Source organism: Muscardinus avellanarius, assembly GCF_963383645.1.
Source record: "Muscardinus avellanarius genome assembly, chromosome: 7".
In the NCBI taxonomy this organism is placed as follows: domain Eukaryota; kingdom Metazoa; phylum Chordata; class Mammalia; order Rodentia; family Gliridae; genus Muscardinus; species Muscardinus avellanarius.
Window position 1 is genome coordinate 77344252 of NC_137793.1, and position 15042 is coordinate 77359293.

Genomic DNA, 15042 nt, shown 5'->3' on the forward strand with positions numbered 1-15042 from the left:
ATTTTATGGTAAAACTTTTCAGAAAAGAAAAAGAAAAAAAGACATAAATCAAAACCACCCATAATTATTACATATATTTTCAGAGTTTTCAGTCACGAATAACATATCATAAACATTTTCTAATTGGAGCAAGAAAATGAGCCTGAGTAACTATATAGTTTAGCCATGAGATAAACATTATGATGTAAATGTTCCTCTGTTGTACAGTTTGGACTGAGAGTGTGGCTCAGTGGCAGAGTGCCTGCCTAGCATGCATGAGGCCCTGGGTTCAATCAGCAGCAGCAGCAGCAGCAGCAGCAGCAGCAGCAGCAGCAGCAGCAGCAGCAGCACCACCACCACCACCACCACCACCACCATCACCACCACCACTAATACAAACACACACACACACACAATGTATGAGCAAGTTTCTTGATTTGACTAATCAAATACAGCATCCTATTTAATTTTCATTTTTTTCATTATTAAATAAAAAATTTAAATGTGATTGCTGGCATTTTCTTTATGGAATTTGTTCCCATAGCAAGTACCCTAACATAAATTCCTAATTTTTTTTTTTTTTTTTTTTTTTTTTTTTGCAGGTCTGGGGATAGAACCCAGGGGCATTCGACCTCCAAACTACACCCCCCTGCCCTATTTTTTATTCATTATTTTGAAACCTGGTCTCACTGAGTTGCAAAGGGCTTCACTAAGTAGCTGAGGCTGGCTGCCAACCATGATCCTCCGGTCTCAGCCTCCCGAATGCTGGGATTATAAGCATGTGCCACCATGCCCAGCCAAATTTCTAATTTTTATAAAGCTCTGCTTTCAAAGGGGAAAAACTACTTTAGCTCTTCCTAATTTTCTGATGGGCACTCAGTTAAATATAAATGCTAAATATTAGAAACAAAATTTTCATCAGATCATCCTTTCTTCAATTACAAAATCATGAAAATCACATAACCTATAAGAACACATTATTCTCACTAAAGTTTCTAACCCATAAAATCTGAATGGGTTTTCACTTTCTATAGAGTTAAAATCAGGCTGAATGTACAAACTTATACAAACATCAACGTTATTATTACAACAAATAATAGCATTAATGTCAGAAAAAATGGTTACTGCTCAAATCACAAAATTTTAATATAAAATAGAATATTTATAGCTTTAGCAATTTAAGAATATAAATAATACTTTTCTACGTCCTCTAAAACATAAAATTTCAGTTATTAAACCATCTTAAGCTATAAAAATAGTAATTCGTAAGGTTTAATTAAAACTCTTTGTCTCTCATCAGATTTTAATTTATTGGCTTTCTACAAGATTGTATAGTAAGTTTGTTTTTTGCTTGACTAGAATTAGGACTTAAATTTAATACCTATGATACACTATTGTTATAACAATGACAAAATGATCTTTTGGCTCAGAAATTCCATTTTAAGACATTTGTCCTACAAGAGTGTGTGTGTGTGTGTGTGTGTGTGTGTGTGTGTGTGTGTGTAGTGCTGGGGATTGAACTCAGGGGCATTCTACCTCTGAGCTGCACCTCCAGCCTAATTTTTTTTATTCTTTATTTTGAAACAAGGTTTCACTAAGTTGTGGAGGGGTCACTAAGTAGCTGAGGCTGGCTGCAAACTTAGATCCTCCTGTCTCAGCCTCCCAAGTACCAGGATTACAAGCATGCACCACCACACCTGGCTCAATGTCCTACAATTTTTAAAACCAAACCAAGAATACACAAAGATATGTATATGTATGTATATATACAAATACACACATATATAATGTATATATGTGTGTGTATATATGTACATATATAACTATAGAGTGAGGTATCTATCTATCTATATGTATCTATATATATGTACATACACATACAAGTACTGGAAACAATACCAGATAATACCAGTTAATAGGGAAGTAATTATAATAAGCCTGCACATTTTATATCTATGCAAAAAACATAACAATATTTGCAAATGCAAAGTGCTTACCAAGTGCTAAGTACTATTCTAAGTGCTTTCTATTGTCAACTATTGAATCTTCACATCAACCCTATAAGGTAGTTAACTGGTGTCTCTATTTTGCAGATGAGGAAACTGAGGCATAAAAAGGTTAAATGACTTACCCAAGAACAACGCTAGTAATGATGAACCAGCATTTGTGCTCACAACCCAGCCTAGCTCTACAACCTTGTTTACTTTTTCTAAACACTATACAATACGGCTTCTCTTAATATAAACTCATAAAGAAAAGTTCCACAGGGGGGAAAAGTAAGTTAAAACTGGTATATAAGACCTATTTACATTAAAAAAACAGACAAGTATGGAGTGTATGTTTATCCAAAAAAATGCTTAAAAGATACACTGAAGACTGCCTATTTCTGGGGAATGGATCTAGGATTAAAGTAAACAGGGAGAATTTTTACTGTCATACACTTCTCTACAGTTAGCACTTACTTGCGTATTAACTTTATAACTTGTCTAACCACTTTGTTCTCTAAGTCACTTGGGAGAAATCCTCTCCCACTCCTCTATTCGGTGTATCCACACTCCAAGGCTTCTGTAACTTTTGTCTTTTAACTTTCTAAATTATTCAACTTGATTTTCATCTTTTCTTTAACTAGCTCAGTGTTCAACAATTAAATCTAAACCATCTCCCATATATCAAGCATTCTAATTGCTAGGATATAAGTGTATATATATATAAGTGTATATAATATATATGCATATGTTTATGAGAATTATTACATAACTCCTAATTTTAGAAACTTGAAACACTCATGGCTCTGACTGAATATATTTGTTTCCCCATTTGTCTCCTTCAAATAGAGTTAAATCAGAACAATAAGTGTTTGAAACATCTCTTCCAAATTATGTGTTTTATCTTATTTGCTTCTCAATATGTCCACAACTGAATCCCTCATTTTTCCTCTTATATCTCCTCCTCCTAAAGCTTACTAAATAGAAAGTCTGTTTTTTTCAATTATTTGAATTAAAAACTTGGAGTCATGCAAGGAAGGGAGAAACCATGTCAGATCTACTATGAAAACATACTCAGACTAATATTATTCAGACTAATAAAGTATCCAAAAGTATATATATTAATATATATAGTAGTTAGTGCTTCTACTAAACACTGCTATGGTTTGAATATGGTTCAAGCGTGTCTCCCAAAGGCTCACATGAAACTTGGTCATCAGTGTGCCAATAATAAGAGGTGGTGGGACCTCAAGAGCAGAGGTCACTGGGCATGCCCTCAGAAGAGAATAATATGTTCTTGTGGGACCCGTCTCTCTCTGGCTTCCTGCCTATGTGCCCTCCTCCTCTCATACGCACTCCCCACCGCCATGATGCCATTCACCACGAGGTCCTCACCAGAATCAAGCATATTCTGTTGCCATGCCTTGAACCTAAAGAACAGTAATCTAAATAAACCTTATCTTTATAAAACACTCAGCCTATGGCATTTTATTATATTATCAGAACACTGTGTCCAAGCCATCAACATATTCACCCAGACTGTTGCAGCCACCTCCAAGTAGATCTACCATTTTGCCTTTGACCTCTCATCTGTTTTCTAGAAAGCAGCCAGAATGATTTCCATGCTACCATTCCCTCTTGTCTCATTCAGGATAACAATCAAGTTCTTAAAGGGGCCCATGAGAGCACAGAAATTCTTCTTGCCTGTCTCCTTACTTCTCTAAACTCGCCTTCATACCTTTTCCATTCTGCTCCAGTCCCTCTTCTGCTTCATATACACTAGAGCACACCTCGGCTCTGGGCTTATGTGCGTGTTTCTCTCTTGCCAAGACATTCATTACTCACATATCTTCTCTCACTTCTTCCAGGTCTCTGGTCAAATGTCACTTTCTCATTAAGGTGACTGACCACTTGAGAGGTAGCAACTCTCCCTACCCCTTCACATTCTTTTTTCCTTCCTTACTTTTCTCCCTAACACCAGTCTCCATGTAGCGCTACTCTCCATCCGATGTGCTTTTACTTCCCTGTGTACTTACTCTCTGTTCCACCACATGACATGATAAAAGATCCACATAGACTTCTGTTCATAAAGTCATCTTTTAAATGTCATGTTACACAATGCCTGGGCCCCAGTAAGCACCCAAGAAGTTTCTACCTGAATGAATTGAAAGTAAAAGAAAATGCATCAAGAGACTCATGTAAACCATAAATAGTTCTGTAAGCAATAGGACACTAAAGCTACAAATCATAAATATTCAAGCATTGGTGATATGGAAAAAACAACTATGCAAAATTTACTTTCTTGGTAACTGTTTACACATATGAAAGTGACATTTTTTATAATCTTTGTACAACCTCCTAATCCATGGATAGGCCAGAAGATAACACACTGCTTAGAATCCAGTTCACTCCACTGCTCAAACCAAACTGAGAAACTACTGCAGTCCTCTCCCACTGATCTCAAATCCATCACTGCTCCCATGAACACTATGCTCAAAACACGTCCACCAGAACTCCAGAGTGCCATGCCACCATGCTCTTTTTGCCTTGACTGTTCTATTAGCCTTTTCAAGGCTCTGTGCGTGGCTTCTACAATCCATTCCCCATACAACGCACCTTTTGACATGCAAATCAGTTCCCATCACTGTTTAAGATGTTCAGTGGATTCTCAATGCGCTGGAATAAAAGCTCATACCCTGACACTGCTGTACAGGCTCCCGCAGGCTTTTCTCATCTCCTGCAGTCCAAACAAGTAGTCTTCTTCCTTGTTCTCAACCACACATTCCAAGTTTGTTCTCCTGCAGTCCAAACAAGTAGTCTTCTTCCTTGTTCTCAACCACACATTCCAAGTTTGTTTTTATACTGGTCCCTGTACCTGGACCTTACATTCAAATAGTTGTTTCTCTTGCCATTCAGAACTCCTCTTACATATCACTTTCTCAGAGAAAGATCCTTGACCACTTAATCTAAAGCAATCCCAGTTGTTCCTTATTAGATCTCCCAGTGTTAGAGATCAGGATCATCCTTATTAGTATTCAGTACTCTAGTGCTTATTATTTTTCTATTACATTTCCACAACAAAAATTTAAGCTTCACAAGGGCAGGCTCTTTTCTTGTCTTTTTCACTTAAAAAAAAAGGAGGAAGGAAGAAAAGAAGGAAGAAAGGAAGGAAGGAAGGGAGGAAGGAAGGAGCGAGCCTACACACAGTACATGCTCAATGAATTTGGTGAGTGGTAAATCAATTTAGAGTTCCTTCTTGTACTATAATTTTACTATTTTTGTATTACAAAACCTTCTCAAAATCAAATGATATCTGAAAAAAGAGGGAAAAGAGATGCTTCTCCCAATTTTAAATAATCAGGACAAATTCTATGGTCATGTGGTCATTTGAGGTCAGGTGTGGACAACACTAAAGGGAAAGAAACTTGTTAAAAATAATCTAAAATGGTGGAAAACTTGAAAGTATGACTTTAAGACATTATAGAATTCTTCTATGGTACTAAAGTAAAATCAGTTGAAATATCAGCTCTAAGAAGAGAAGGTGAGAAGATGGCAGAAGAAAAATTCAAGTGTGAAGAGAGTTACAAATAACAGAGGTAAGGTAGGACTGAAAGTGTGCCACAGATTATCTCCCATGTGAATAATCCGCAGTGGGCAACAGAGTATCGGCTATAATTGTGTTCATCCTACTGACCTTGTTCTAAATTATTATGGATTATTAGTACGCACGTTATTTTGTTCCACACCAGAGGTGGCTGTATTTCGCTATCAGATGACATGACCTCTAATTCAATAATGTCTGTAATGCACTGGTATCCTCAGATAAAAGCTGTCTGTAATGTCTGAACAAAGGTGAATTAGTTATCCAATTCACACACGCAATTAACTCTCTTAATACCTGTGAGACCAGGAGCCCCTTCTGAATTTCCTATTAAATACTGCATATGGAGGTCTTCCCTCCATCTGTAGTTATCGTGTGCTGTACTTCATAATAAACAATACTAATAGTTTATTGCCCCCATCAAAAATCTTGCATTAGTTATCATAAGAGACCTCATTTCAGAAAGCAATGACTTCTTTTCCTAGAAAATATATTAAATTCAGATGTTATATCTATTAGTACAGCACAATAGTGCATTATTCTCAGTACTACAAAAACCGTAACTACATGTAATATGGAAAATAATTCATTCTTCCACTGTTTTAAGGATATCTCTTAAAAGCACCGAAAGGCATACATACTAAGCTAATTTATATTTTATGCTGTATTTAGTCATTCTATAAAAAACCATTTATTTAAATTCAGGTGTTATCAGGCAAAACTGAATCAAAACAGAATATTTTTTGCCACCTGTTTCCTCTCCCAATAGCTGAAATTTCACAAACAGTTTGAAGGCAGAAACCCCGTGCTTCTGCTTTGTACCCATATGTGATGCCAATGGCTGTATTCATAAAAACTCAGATCAGAATAACGAGGTAATGTCAAATGTTAAGCAAACACCCTTGCCTTCTCCAAAAAGGAGGTAATTAATTAATTCTTCAGGGGATGCTTTTCATTTTAGCCATCTAACATAAATGTATCTTTTTAGCAGAGACAAGAGAACAAAATAAAAAAATAAAATCCCTAAAATAAAATCTAGCTCTCTCAGCTCATAGTCACATTAAAGTTCTCATTATATTAGACAAATTCTATGAGAAAGTAAGTATGGAAAAGGTATCTAAGAATGGTACTGCACTTCAAATGAAATCTGCTGTTCACCTGGCTTTTCCTTTTCTCTCCCCTACTCAAAGTAGGGAAGTAGAGCAGAGGACCGAGGAAACAGTTTCTTCTATGTGTCACACATACGTTTCTGCTCAGGATACAAGAGAAGGAAAAAGGACATTACAGAAACTAGAAAGCTGGGCAGGTGACATTCTTCACTCCATAAACAATCTAAACCACAAACTGACCTTCTGCATGTTGCAGCACAAGAAATACGGACTCCTCAGAGATGATGTACTTGTGCAGACACACCATGTTAGGCACACAGCGGGGGATGATGGTCTTTCTGTTCCTGCTGTATTCACTGCTTTTCCTTAGACCCTGACAGAGAACAAAAAGGTCAGTTGTACCCTTAGTTGCCTTTGGAGCCTGCTGTGCTCTGTGTTTATCAACCAAACTAATCTATCCGAGTTACTCCGGGCTTCAGAGAAACCACTCATCTGCTGCTCTATGCCCCTCCGTCCCTGGAGGCTGCGCTGATGGCATCTGGCATGAATCCAGAGAACGGAAGATGCCACAAAGCTGCCATTAAAATCAATTACGTGGGTCAGTGTTTTTATTAGAGATGCTCTCAAACTAAGTCATCAGGATGACACACAGTTATTTCTCTGTGACCTTTTAAGTTTGATTTTACTTATGTACATCTTTAAAGCAGGAGATGTCATGAGACCAATTCATATTACTGAGACCAATTCATATTCCTGGGACACAAAAGATATTCCTAGATTAAACTGGCAACTTGGAAATTCTATTCCAAAATAGTACAGAGATTATTATAGTTGCTTCCAAAATAACAAGGTGTGTGCATTTTCTGGCAATATACTCTAGTTTTAAAAATTGGGAAAATGTCAATGATACAGTATATTCATAAAAAGAAATGTATTTCGATATGTGTCAATGTGACCTACTGCCATGCCTTATCAGCAAAAGAAAAAGTACAGGAAAAAGAAATACAGAATCAATCAATTCACCATCTGAATGTTATGGAAAAGGCTGAAATTATAACATTTTAGAATATGTACTATCACAATTCATTCCCAAAACAATTTCAAAATAATGAAATTGAAAGGTTTTTCTCATCTTCTTTAGTTATAAATAGATGGATATATAGAATCAAAATTGAATTTGAGATAAATAAAAAAGAGAGTTAGGGATGTAGATAAAATTCTCAAATACCTATAACCAATTCCAGATTTTTAGAATTGTAGTTATAATCAAAAGTAAGACTGTGTGTAATCTTCACAAATTATACAAAAGCAATTAGAGGCGCATATAAACTACACAATATGCATTTAAATAGCACAAAACCACTGCTGAATTTATCAAAATTATTTATTCCATATTCTATAACATAAAACTCCTAAAATGTATGCTATACCATGCTTATCAATTATGATGGAATGATAGAACACAGATCACTACAAACATAAAAATATCTGGACAATGATTAAAAATTTATTAAATATCTTTTTTAAAAATAATTGAAAGCAAAATTTTAAATTCATCAAACAAATTCTACTTACTTTTAAAATGAATGTCTGTTCTGTTCTTGTGTCCATTACAAGTAAAACCTACATAAAAATATGAGTAACAATTTAATCACAATATAATAAAACATTAATTCAACTTTTAGAAACAAAGTTTGGGAAGGGTGGAGCTGACTCTACCCAAATTATTTATTTCTGAATAGATTTCTTTTCTGAAACATTTTCTTCTAAATTACAGGATCAAAATAATATTATCCAAAATAGATTCTACTATGTTTTCCTTTACTAAACATGCCATGAGCCAGGAGTAGTGGCACATACTTGTAATCCTAGTACTTGGGAGGCTGAGACAGGAGGATGGCAGGTTTGCGGCCAGCCTCAGCTACTTAGTGAGGCCTCCACAACTTAGTGTGACCCTGTTTCACAATAAAGAATTAAAAATAGCGCTAAGGGTGCAGGTTGAAAGTAGAATGTCCCTGGGTTCAATCCCCAGTTACACAAAATAGAAACAGAAATAAAAATGCCAAAATTTAGAAACTTTACTATATATCCTAGATTTATTTTTAAAATGTATTTCTTCAAAGGAAAAATACATGTATTTTTTTACACAAAGAATTTTTCCTCATGGAACATGGTGAAGAGGAAGTAGTAAAAAAAAAATCCCGAAGTCTCAACTTTGTTCCTAAAACCACTTATACAGTAATTTGTTATACTGTGATCTGAATAACTCAGGCTCCAGCTGCCACCTCAGGCATCCTTTAGGTATTGCCTCTCATTTCTCTACCCTGGACCCATCCTTAACTCTTCTTTCAATTGGCAAATCCTGTCAGCTCTATCCTTAAAATGTACCCAGAATCCAAGCTTATCTTAATATGTCTACGTTTATCTGATATAAGCAAAGACCAATTCTTATATACCTATAACAATAGCCTCCTATCTAATCTGCTTCTTTCTTTACTGCCCTGTGGTCTGTTCTCAAATAGGACCAAAGGTTTTCTTTTAAAAACATTAGTTATCATTCCACTCCTCTCACTTACTGAAACATAAAGCCTAACTCCATAAAATGACGTTAAGCCATTTTGGTTTGATGATCCCATATACTGTCCCCTGAACTGCCACCCACTCTCATCCTGATGGCTAAAAGGAATGAACAAAGGTAACAAAAAACAAAGGTAACTACTATATTCATTTGTTACCTCTACACACTATAGAAAACTTCGGCAAACTTTTTCTGCAAAGGGCCAGATGGTAATATCTTGGGCTCTGCAGGCCTGTGCAATCTCTGCTGCTGATTTTCAAATCTGCCACTGTAACACAAAAGCCTGAGAGTGGCTGCGGGGTGGGGGCCACTTACACCACAGAAATCAGCAAACCCTGCAAATGAGGCTCTTCTCCCTTCAGAGGACTGACTGTCAAACATTTATCAGCCCACCAATGGGATAGAAGGGAGTAAAGTCAAGGATGCAAAAAGAAAAGATGTTAAGCTTGTGAAAATAAAAGATTGGTGGGAAGAAACAGGAAATAAAGATGGGAAACAGTTTGAGAAGTTGGCAAATCTCATTATAGACAAGATGAACTAGAAGAGTGGCAACTTCATCTTTGACCTCTCTTATGAGTGCCTGGCCTAAACTATTTATTTTTTTTTTTTATTTTTTATTGGTGCACTGTATTCATACATCATAGTGGGATACAAACTTTTGTAGACATACATGCACACATCACCCAGTCAGCCCCCACCCGATCCCCACCCCATTCTCTCCCCATCCCTCCCTCCCATGCTTGGCTTAGTGGTTGACATCTAGTATTATAGCAATTTATCCAAAATTAAAAATGATAATCTCACATAACAGTTTCATTTGTCTGATACCAAGCTTTTGATGACTTAAATATAACATTTCAATATTTCTTTTTACTTTCTTTCTTACCAGAAATATTTTTTCTATTTTTTATGTGAAACTATCATATATTTATATATTTATTTTTCAGAAAAAAAATCTATCCTACTATGGAATATGGACTCTAGATACCCAAAACGATCTTGAAAAAGAACAAAGCTAGAAGATATATATTTTCTGATTTCAAACCATATAAAGCTACAATAATTGAAACAGTGTAGTACTATTCTAAAGGCAGATATATAAACCATTGGAGTTAAATAAAAGCCTAGAGCTAAATTCTTCCCTATATTGTCAAGTTATTTTTGACAAGGTTTCCATGAACATTTGGTGGTGGAAATAATAATCTTTTAACTAAATATTGTTGAAACATAATAATTACATGGAAAAGAATAAAGTTGGACCCTTACCTAATCCCATATACAAATATTAACTCAAAATAGATAAAAGACCAAAATATAAATCTTAAGACTATAAACTTTTAGGAGAAAATCTGGGTCATAAAACCTCACAACATTGAAATTGGCAGTGATTTCTTGGATATGATTTCAATGGCACAGGCAACAGAAGAGTATACAAACTCCCTAAAAAATAAAAAAAAATATTGTATATCCAAAGACAATGTAAACAGAGTTAACAGTTACTAATAGAATGGGATAAAATATTCCCAAATGCTATATCTGAAGGTATATTAATATTCCAACTAGAAATCCTAAAAATTAACAACAATAAAGACAAACAATACCATTTAGAGATAGGTAAAAGACTAACATAAGTAATGAATCTCCACAGATAACCAATCTTAGTTGACTGTTGGATGGAAACTCTTGTTTCTCTGGTTCTGGTGTGTGTTACCTATTTCTTCTTTGTAGTTTAATCTCTTTGAGTATTTTCTCTAGTGCTGGTTTTGAAGACAAAAATTCCTTCAGTTTCTGTTTGTCATGGAAGCTTCTTATTTCTCCATCTAATTTGATAGAAAGTTTTGCTGGGTAGGAAATTTTTGGCTGGAAGTTGTTTTCTTTCAGAGTTTGGAATATGTTAGTCCAAGCCCTTCTGGCTCTCATGACTTGGTTTGGGAAGTCTGGAGTGATTCTAATTGGTTTGCCTCTGAATGTCACTTGGCCCTTTGTTTTTGTTGCCTTTAAGATTCTCTGCTTGGCTTCCACATTGGTCATTTTGACAATTATGTGGCGTGGGGATCCTCTTCTCCGATCCTGTCTAAAGGGAGTTCTGTAAGTTTCCTGGACCTGTGTATCAACCTCTTGCTCTATGTTTGGAAAATTTCTGCTATTACTGCCTTAAAGAGATTGTTGATCCCTTTGGTTTCACTTTCTTTTCCCTCCTCTATTCCAATTATTCTTAGATTAGCTCTCTTAAAATGGGCCCATATTTCTTCAATATCAGATTCCTGCTGTCGGATATTTTTTCCTAGATTAGAAACTATGCGTTCATTTTTGGAATGATCATCTTCTAAGAGCGAGATTCTGTTCTCCATGTGGTCTAATCGGTTGTTTGTGCTTTGAATTGAAGGCCTTTACTTCATTAATTGCATCCTTTATCTCTTTTTGGCTCTCTCTGAGTTCTTTTTGAAGCACCTCTATTATTTCTACAGTTATTTTCCTAATTTGATCTTCTAGAAATCTCTGATTTTCTGTTTTATCGGGTTCTGATGTTGTGGGGTTGTGGGCATTCATTGCTCCAGTATTATTCCTCTTTCCCATGATTTAGAAAGTTTGTGCCTTCTCTGGGTTCTTCCCTTGGGTCACTATGACTTCACTTAAGGTGTTCTGGATCTCGAGTCAGTAGTATCTCAGACCCCACTACTCCTTTACTGGGTTGTATCACAGAGTCTCTGACCCAGAGAGTCGATAGAGGCTGCTTTAAACTATGGGGGGTGCCAGGTTGCACGTTCTCCTATGGTGTGATACCTCTGCCACCGCCCCTCCCCCACTGTGTCAAGTCCCAGGGAGTACAGTACTGGGATTTCTCCTCTGTGGCCCGCAATTTGACTCACTGTTCTTGAGTACGCAGATGTAGCTGTACTGGATTCGGTGAATTCTCTGCTGCTGCCGCCGGTGGCAATATGGTGCCACTGCTATGCCCTAGGCGTGAGGCTGGCATATTTCTCCCTGGTTTTGATTTCCACTCTGAATCCCTGCAGCGTGTGCTGAGCTCAGCCACTGGGAGCTTTAGATTTTACCTGCGGCGAGAAATCCCGCCTGGCTGTTCCGCAGCGGCTCACCTTCACTTGCTGTAGCTGTCCGGTGAATTTGCTGCTGCCGCCGGCAGTATGGCACTGCTGCCGCGTACTCGGGCGTGAGGCCGGTGTATCTCCTCTGTGGCTCTGAGCTCTGTCCTCAGTCCGCTTTCTCTCTGGAGCCTGGTGATTTTTTTATTTCTCTGGTGATGGTGTTTTCTGGCTATGAAAGGTGGTGATTTTGTGGTAATGGAGATTGGTTGTTAGCGGGGCTCTTAAGCCCCGCTTTTCTCAGTCGCCATCTTCCCGGAAGTTCAGTCTGGCCTAAACTATTTAAATCTCCATTTAATTACAAAAGAACACTATCTGCGATACCAGTAGAATATACCATATTGCTTCCTCCTCCCCAAAGCCTGCCCTCACCAAAAAAAAAAAAAATGAAACAAAACCAGGGTTCCTCCTCCTATGTACTGAACAACACTACCCTCCAAGCGAGCTCCCAAACCTAGGCCTTCCTCAGTCACTCTGCATGCTCCCATCTCCACCTTCACAGTCAGTGACCAGGTCAAGCCAGTTCTGCCTCCAAGTGCTTCTCTTGACCCCGTCTACTCTTCTTCACCTGCCATCTTTCAAGTGTTCACTATCTGCATTAACCACGTGTAATCAATGTGAACTCTTTCAACAACCCAATGAGATAATTTAGCATGGCTATTCTACATTACAGCTTCACAAGTAGAAGCTATAATGGTAGATAATAATAGTATTCACCACCTGTGAGGATTTCAGTGAAAGATCTTACAAAAGTGTGGCCAGCAGTTATTATTGCTATAACTATTATTGCCACTTCTCCATGTAATGTTCCCATAGCTACTAATCATACTAGTGTTCATCTTTCCATATTCAGCTCAAATATCACTCTATCTCTCAATAACACTGATGACTTTCTGCCTTTGTTTTCCCATTTGATAGAGTAGCAACTTCTACTATAGCAATTCTAACCCTTCAACTTGGTTTTAATTGTTCACTTGTCTCTCTCCTAACCAGACTTCTAGCTTTTTATGGTCATGTCAAAGGCAGGATAATGGCCCCCACATTAAGATGTGCATAGCTTCATCTCCAGAATCTGTGAATTGGTTATATTAATGGCAAAATTAAGGAACAGACATTAAAAGAGATTACCCTGGATTATCTGGGTGGGTTTCATCAAATCATATGAACATCTAAAAGCAGAGAACTGTCGCCTGCCAGAAGAAATAGAAAAGACAGAAGTGATGTGGCAGGAGAAACCAGAGTTAAGTTCAAGAAGGGCACATACATGGTTGCTGGCCCTGAGGTAAGAGACTCAGATGTAGGAACAAAAGAGGCATCTAGGAGCTCATGGTAAGCCTGAGAAGTTACACAGGCAACTTCTAGAAGCAAAAACCAGCCTTTAGCTGACTGCCAGCAAAGAAACAGAGTTGAGTCTCACAACTACAAAGAACAGAATTCCGCCAGCAACTTGAATGAGCATGGGTCTTCTCAAGAGACTCCAATAAGGAATACAGTGCTGGCAGCACCTGGAGACTTGTGTAGCGTATCTTATCTATAGAATTTTCTGACAAGAAATTTCATTATATTAGGCTGCTAAATGTATGGCATTCTACTATGAAAGTAATGGAGCAGAAACTGTATTTCTTCTATCACATAACATATTGTTTGCATTAGCAAACATTCAATAAACATATAGCTAGTGAATTAGGTCTAAAATTTAGGACGTTAGCCGGGCGTGGTGGCACACGCTTGTAATCCCCGCGCTTGGGAGACAGAGACAGGAGGATCGTGCAGGTTCGAAGCCAGCCACGTGCGCTGGCTTAGGAGACCCTGTTTCCAAAGAAAAATGTAAAAATAGGTCTGGGAGTGTAGCCCCAAGGTAGAAGGCCTTCCAGGAACTCCAGTACCATCAAAAAATAAAAATTAAAAATTAAAAATTAAAGTTAGGACATTAGATGGCAATATGGGAGTGAAACTTAGAAAATAAGTCAAGACTAAAGATTAATATTTGTGTATTCTCCATAATGATAAAAACTAAAGACACGAGAATGTATTCCAATGGAATGCTTCCTTTATAATGGGCAATGTGCTGGGTTTTGAAGAATTAAATCATATAATGCTCTCAACAATCCAAACAAGTTGGTATGTTTTACTAACTAATTTTTCTGGTGAGGAAGCAAATGTAAAGCTGTTAACTTACCCTGGCTCACAAAGCTAAGAAGTGGTAGAGGCAAAATTTAAACCTAGGCAGTTGCCAGTTAATTACAGAGTTCTTTCTCTTGAGCTGCAATATAATATGTGACTTATGTCTGAATTATGAAAGTTACACATAGTTGGAATGTTTTAGGTTAAATATCCACCAAAAGTGCAGTGAGAAACATACAAAGAAACCAAGACTGCATAGTGGTTTGAATGTCAGAGAATCTTGAGAGTAATTATCTCTCCAAGAGACTGAGAGGTAGGTGCTGTGAAGAATGAGGATTGAAAAGTGACCATAGTCTGAGCAGTGAGGGAGTCACTGGCCAACTAGCAATGCTGCATTACGTAGTGAACTGCCAAAGACAAGCATACTGCCTTGAGTTAATAAGGGTGAAAAGAAATGAGGGCGATATAGATAAACCTTCCAGTGGTGAAGTACATCAAGAAAAGGGAAACACACTCAAATGAGTGTTAGTGAGACCATCAGTTTGAACGCAACTTTGGACTT

The 15042-nt window shown here is 37.2% G+C and overlaps 1 protein-coding gene across 1 annotated transcript in view; it reads right to left on the bottom strand.

Annotated features, from left to right (window-relative positions):
• The window catches only part of RPS6KC1 (ribosomal protein S6 kinase C1), a gene marked incomplete at both ends in the record, with an annotated part of 210424 nt that overhangs the window by 43944 nt on the left and 151438 nt on the right, over nucleotides 1-15042 (bottom strand). Inside the window, 2 exons of the mRNA XM_080698707.1 lie at nucleotides 6915-7047; nucleotides 8250-8297. Of these exons, the coding sequence (XP_080554833.1) occupies nucleotides 6915-7047; nucleotides 8250-8297 (181 nt within the window). The remainder of the gene's footprint in view (nucleotides 1-6914; nucleotides 7048-8249; nucleotides 8298-15042) is intronic.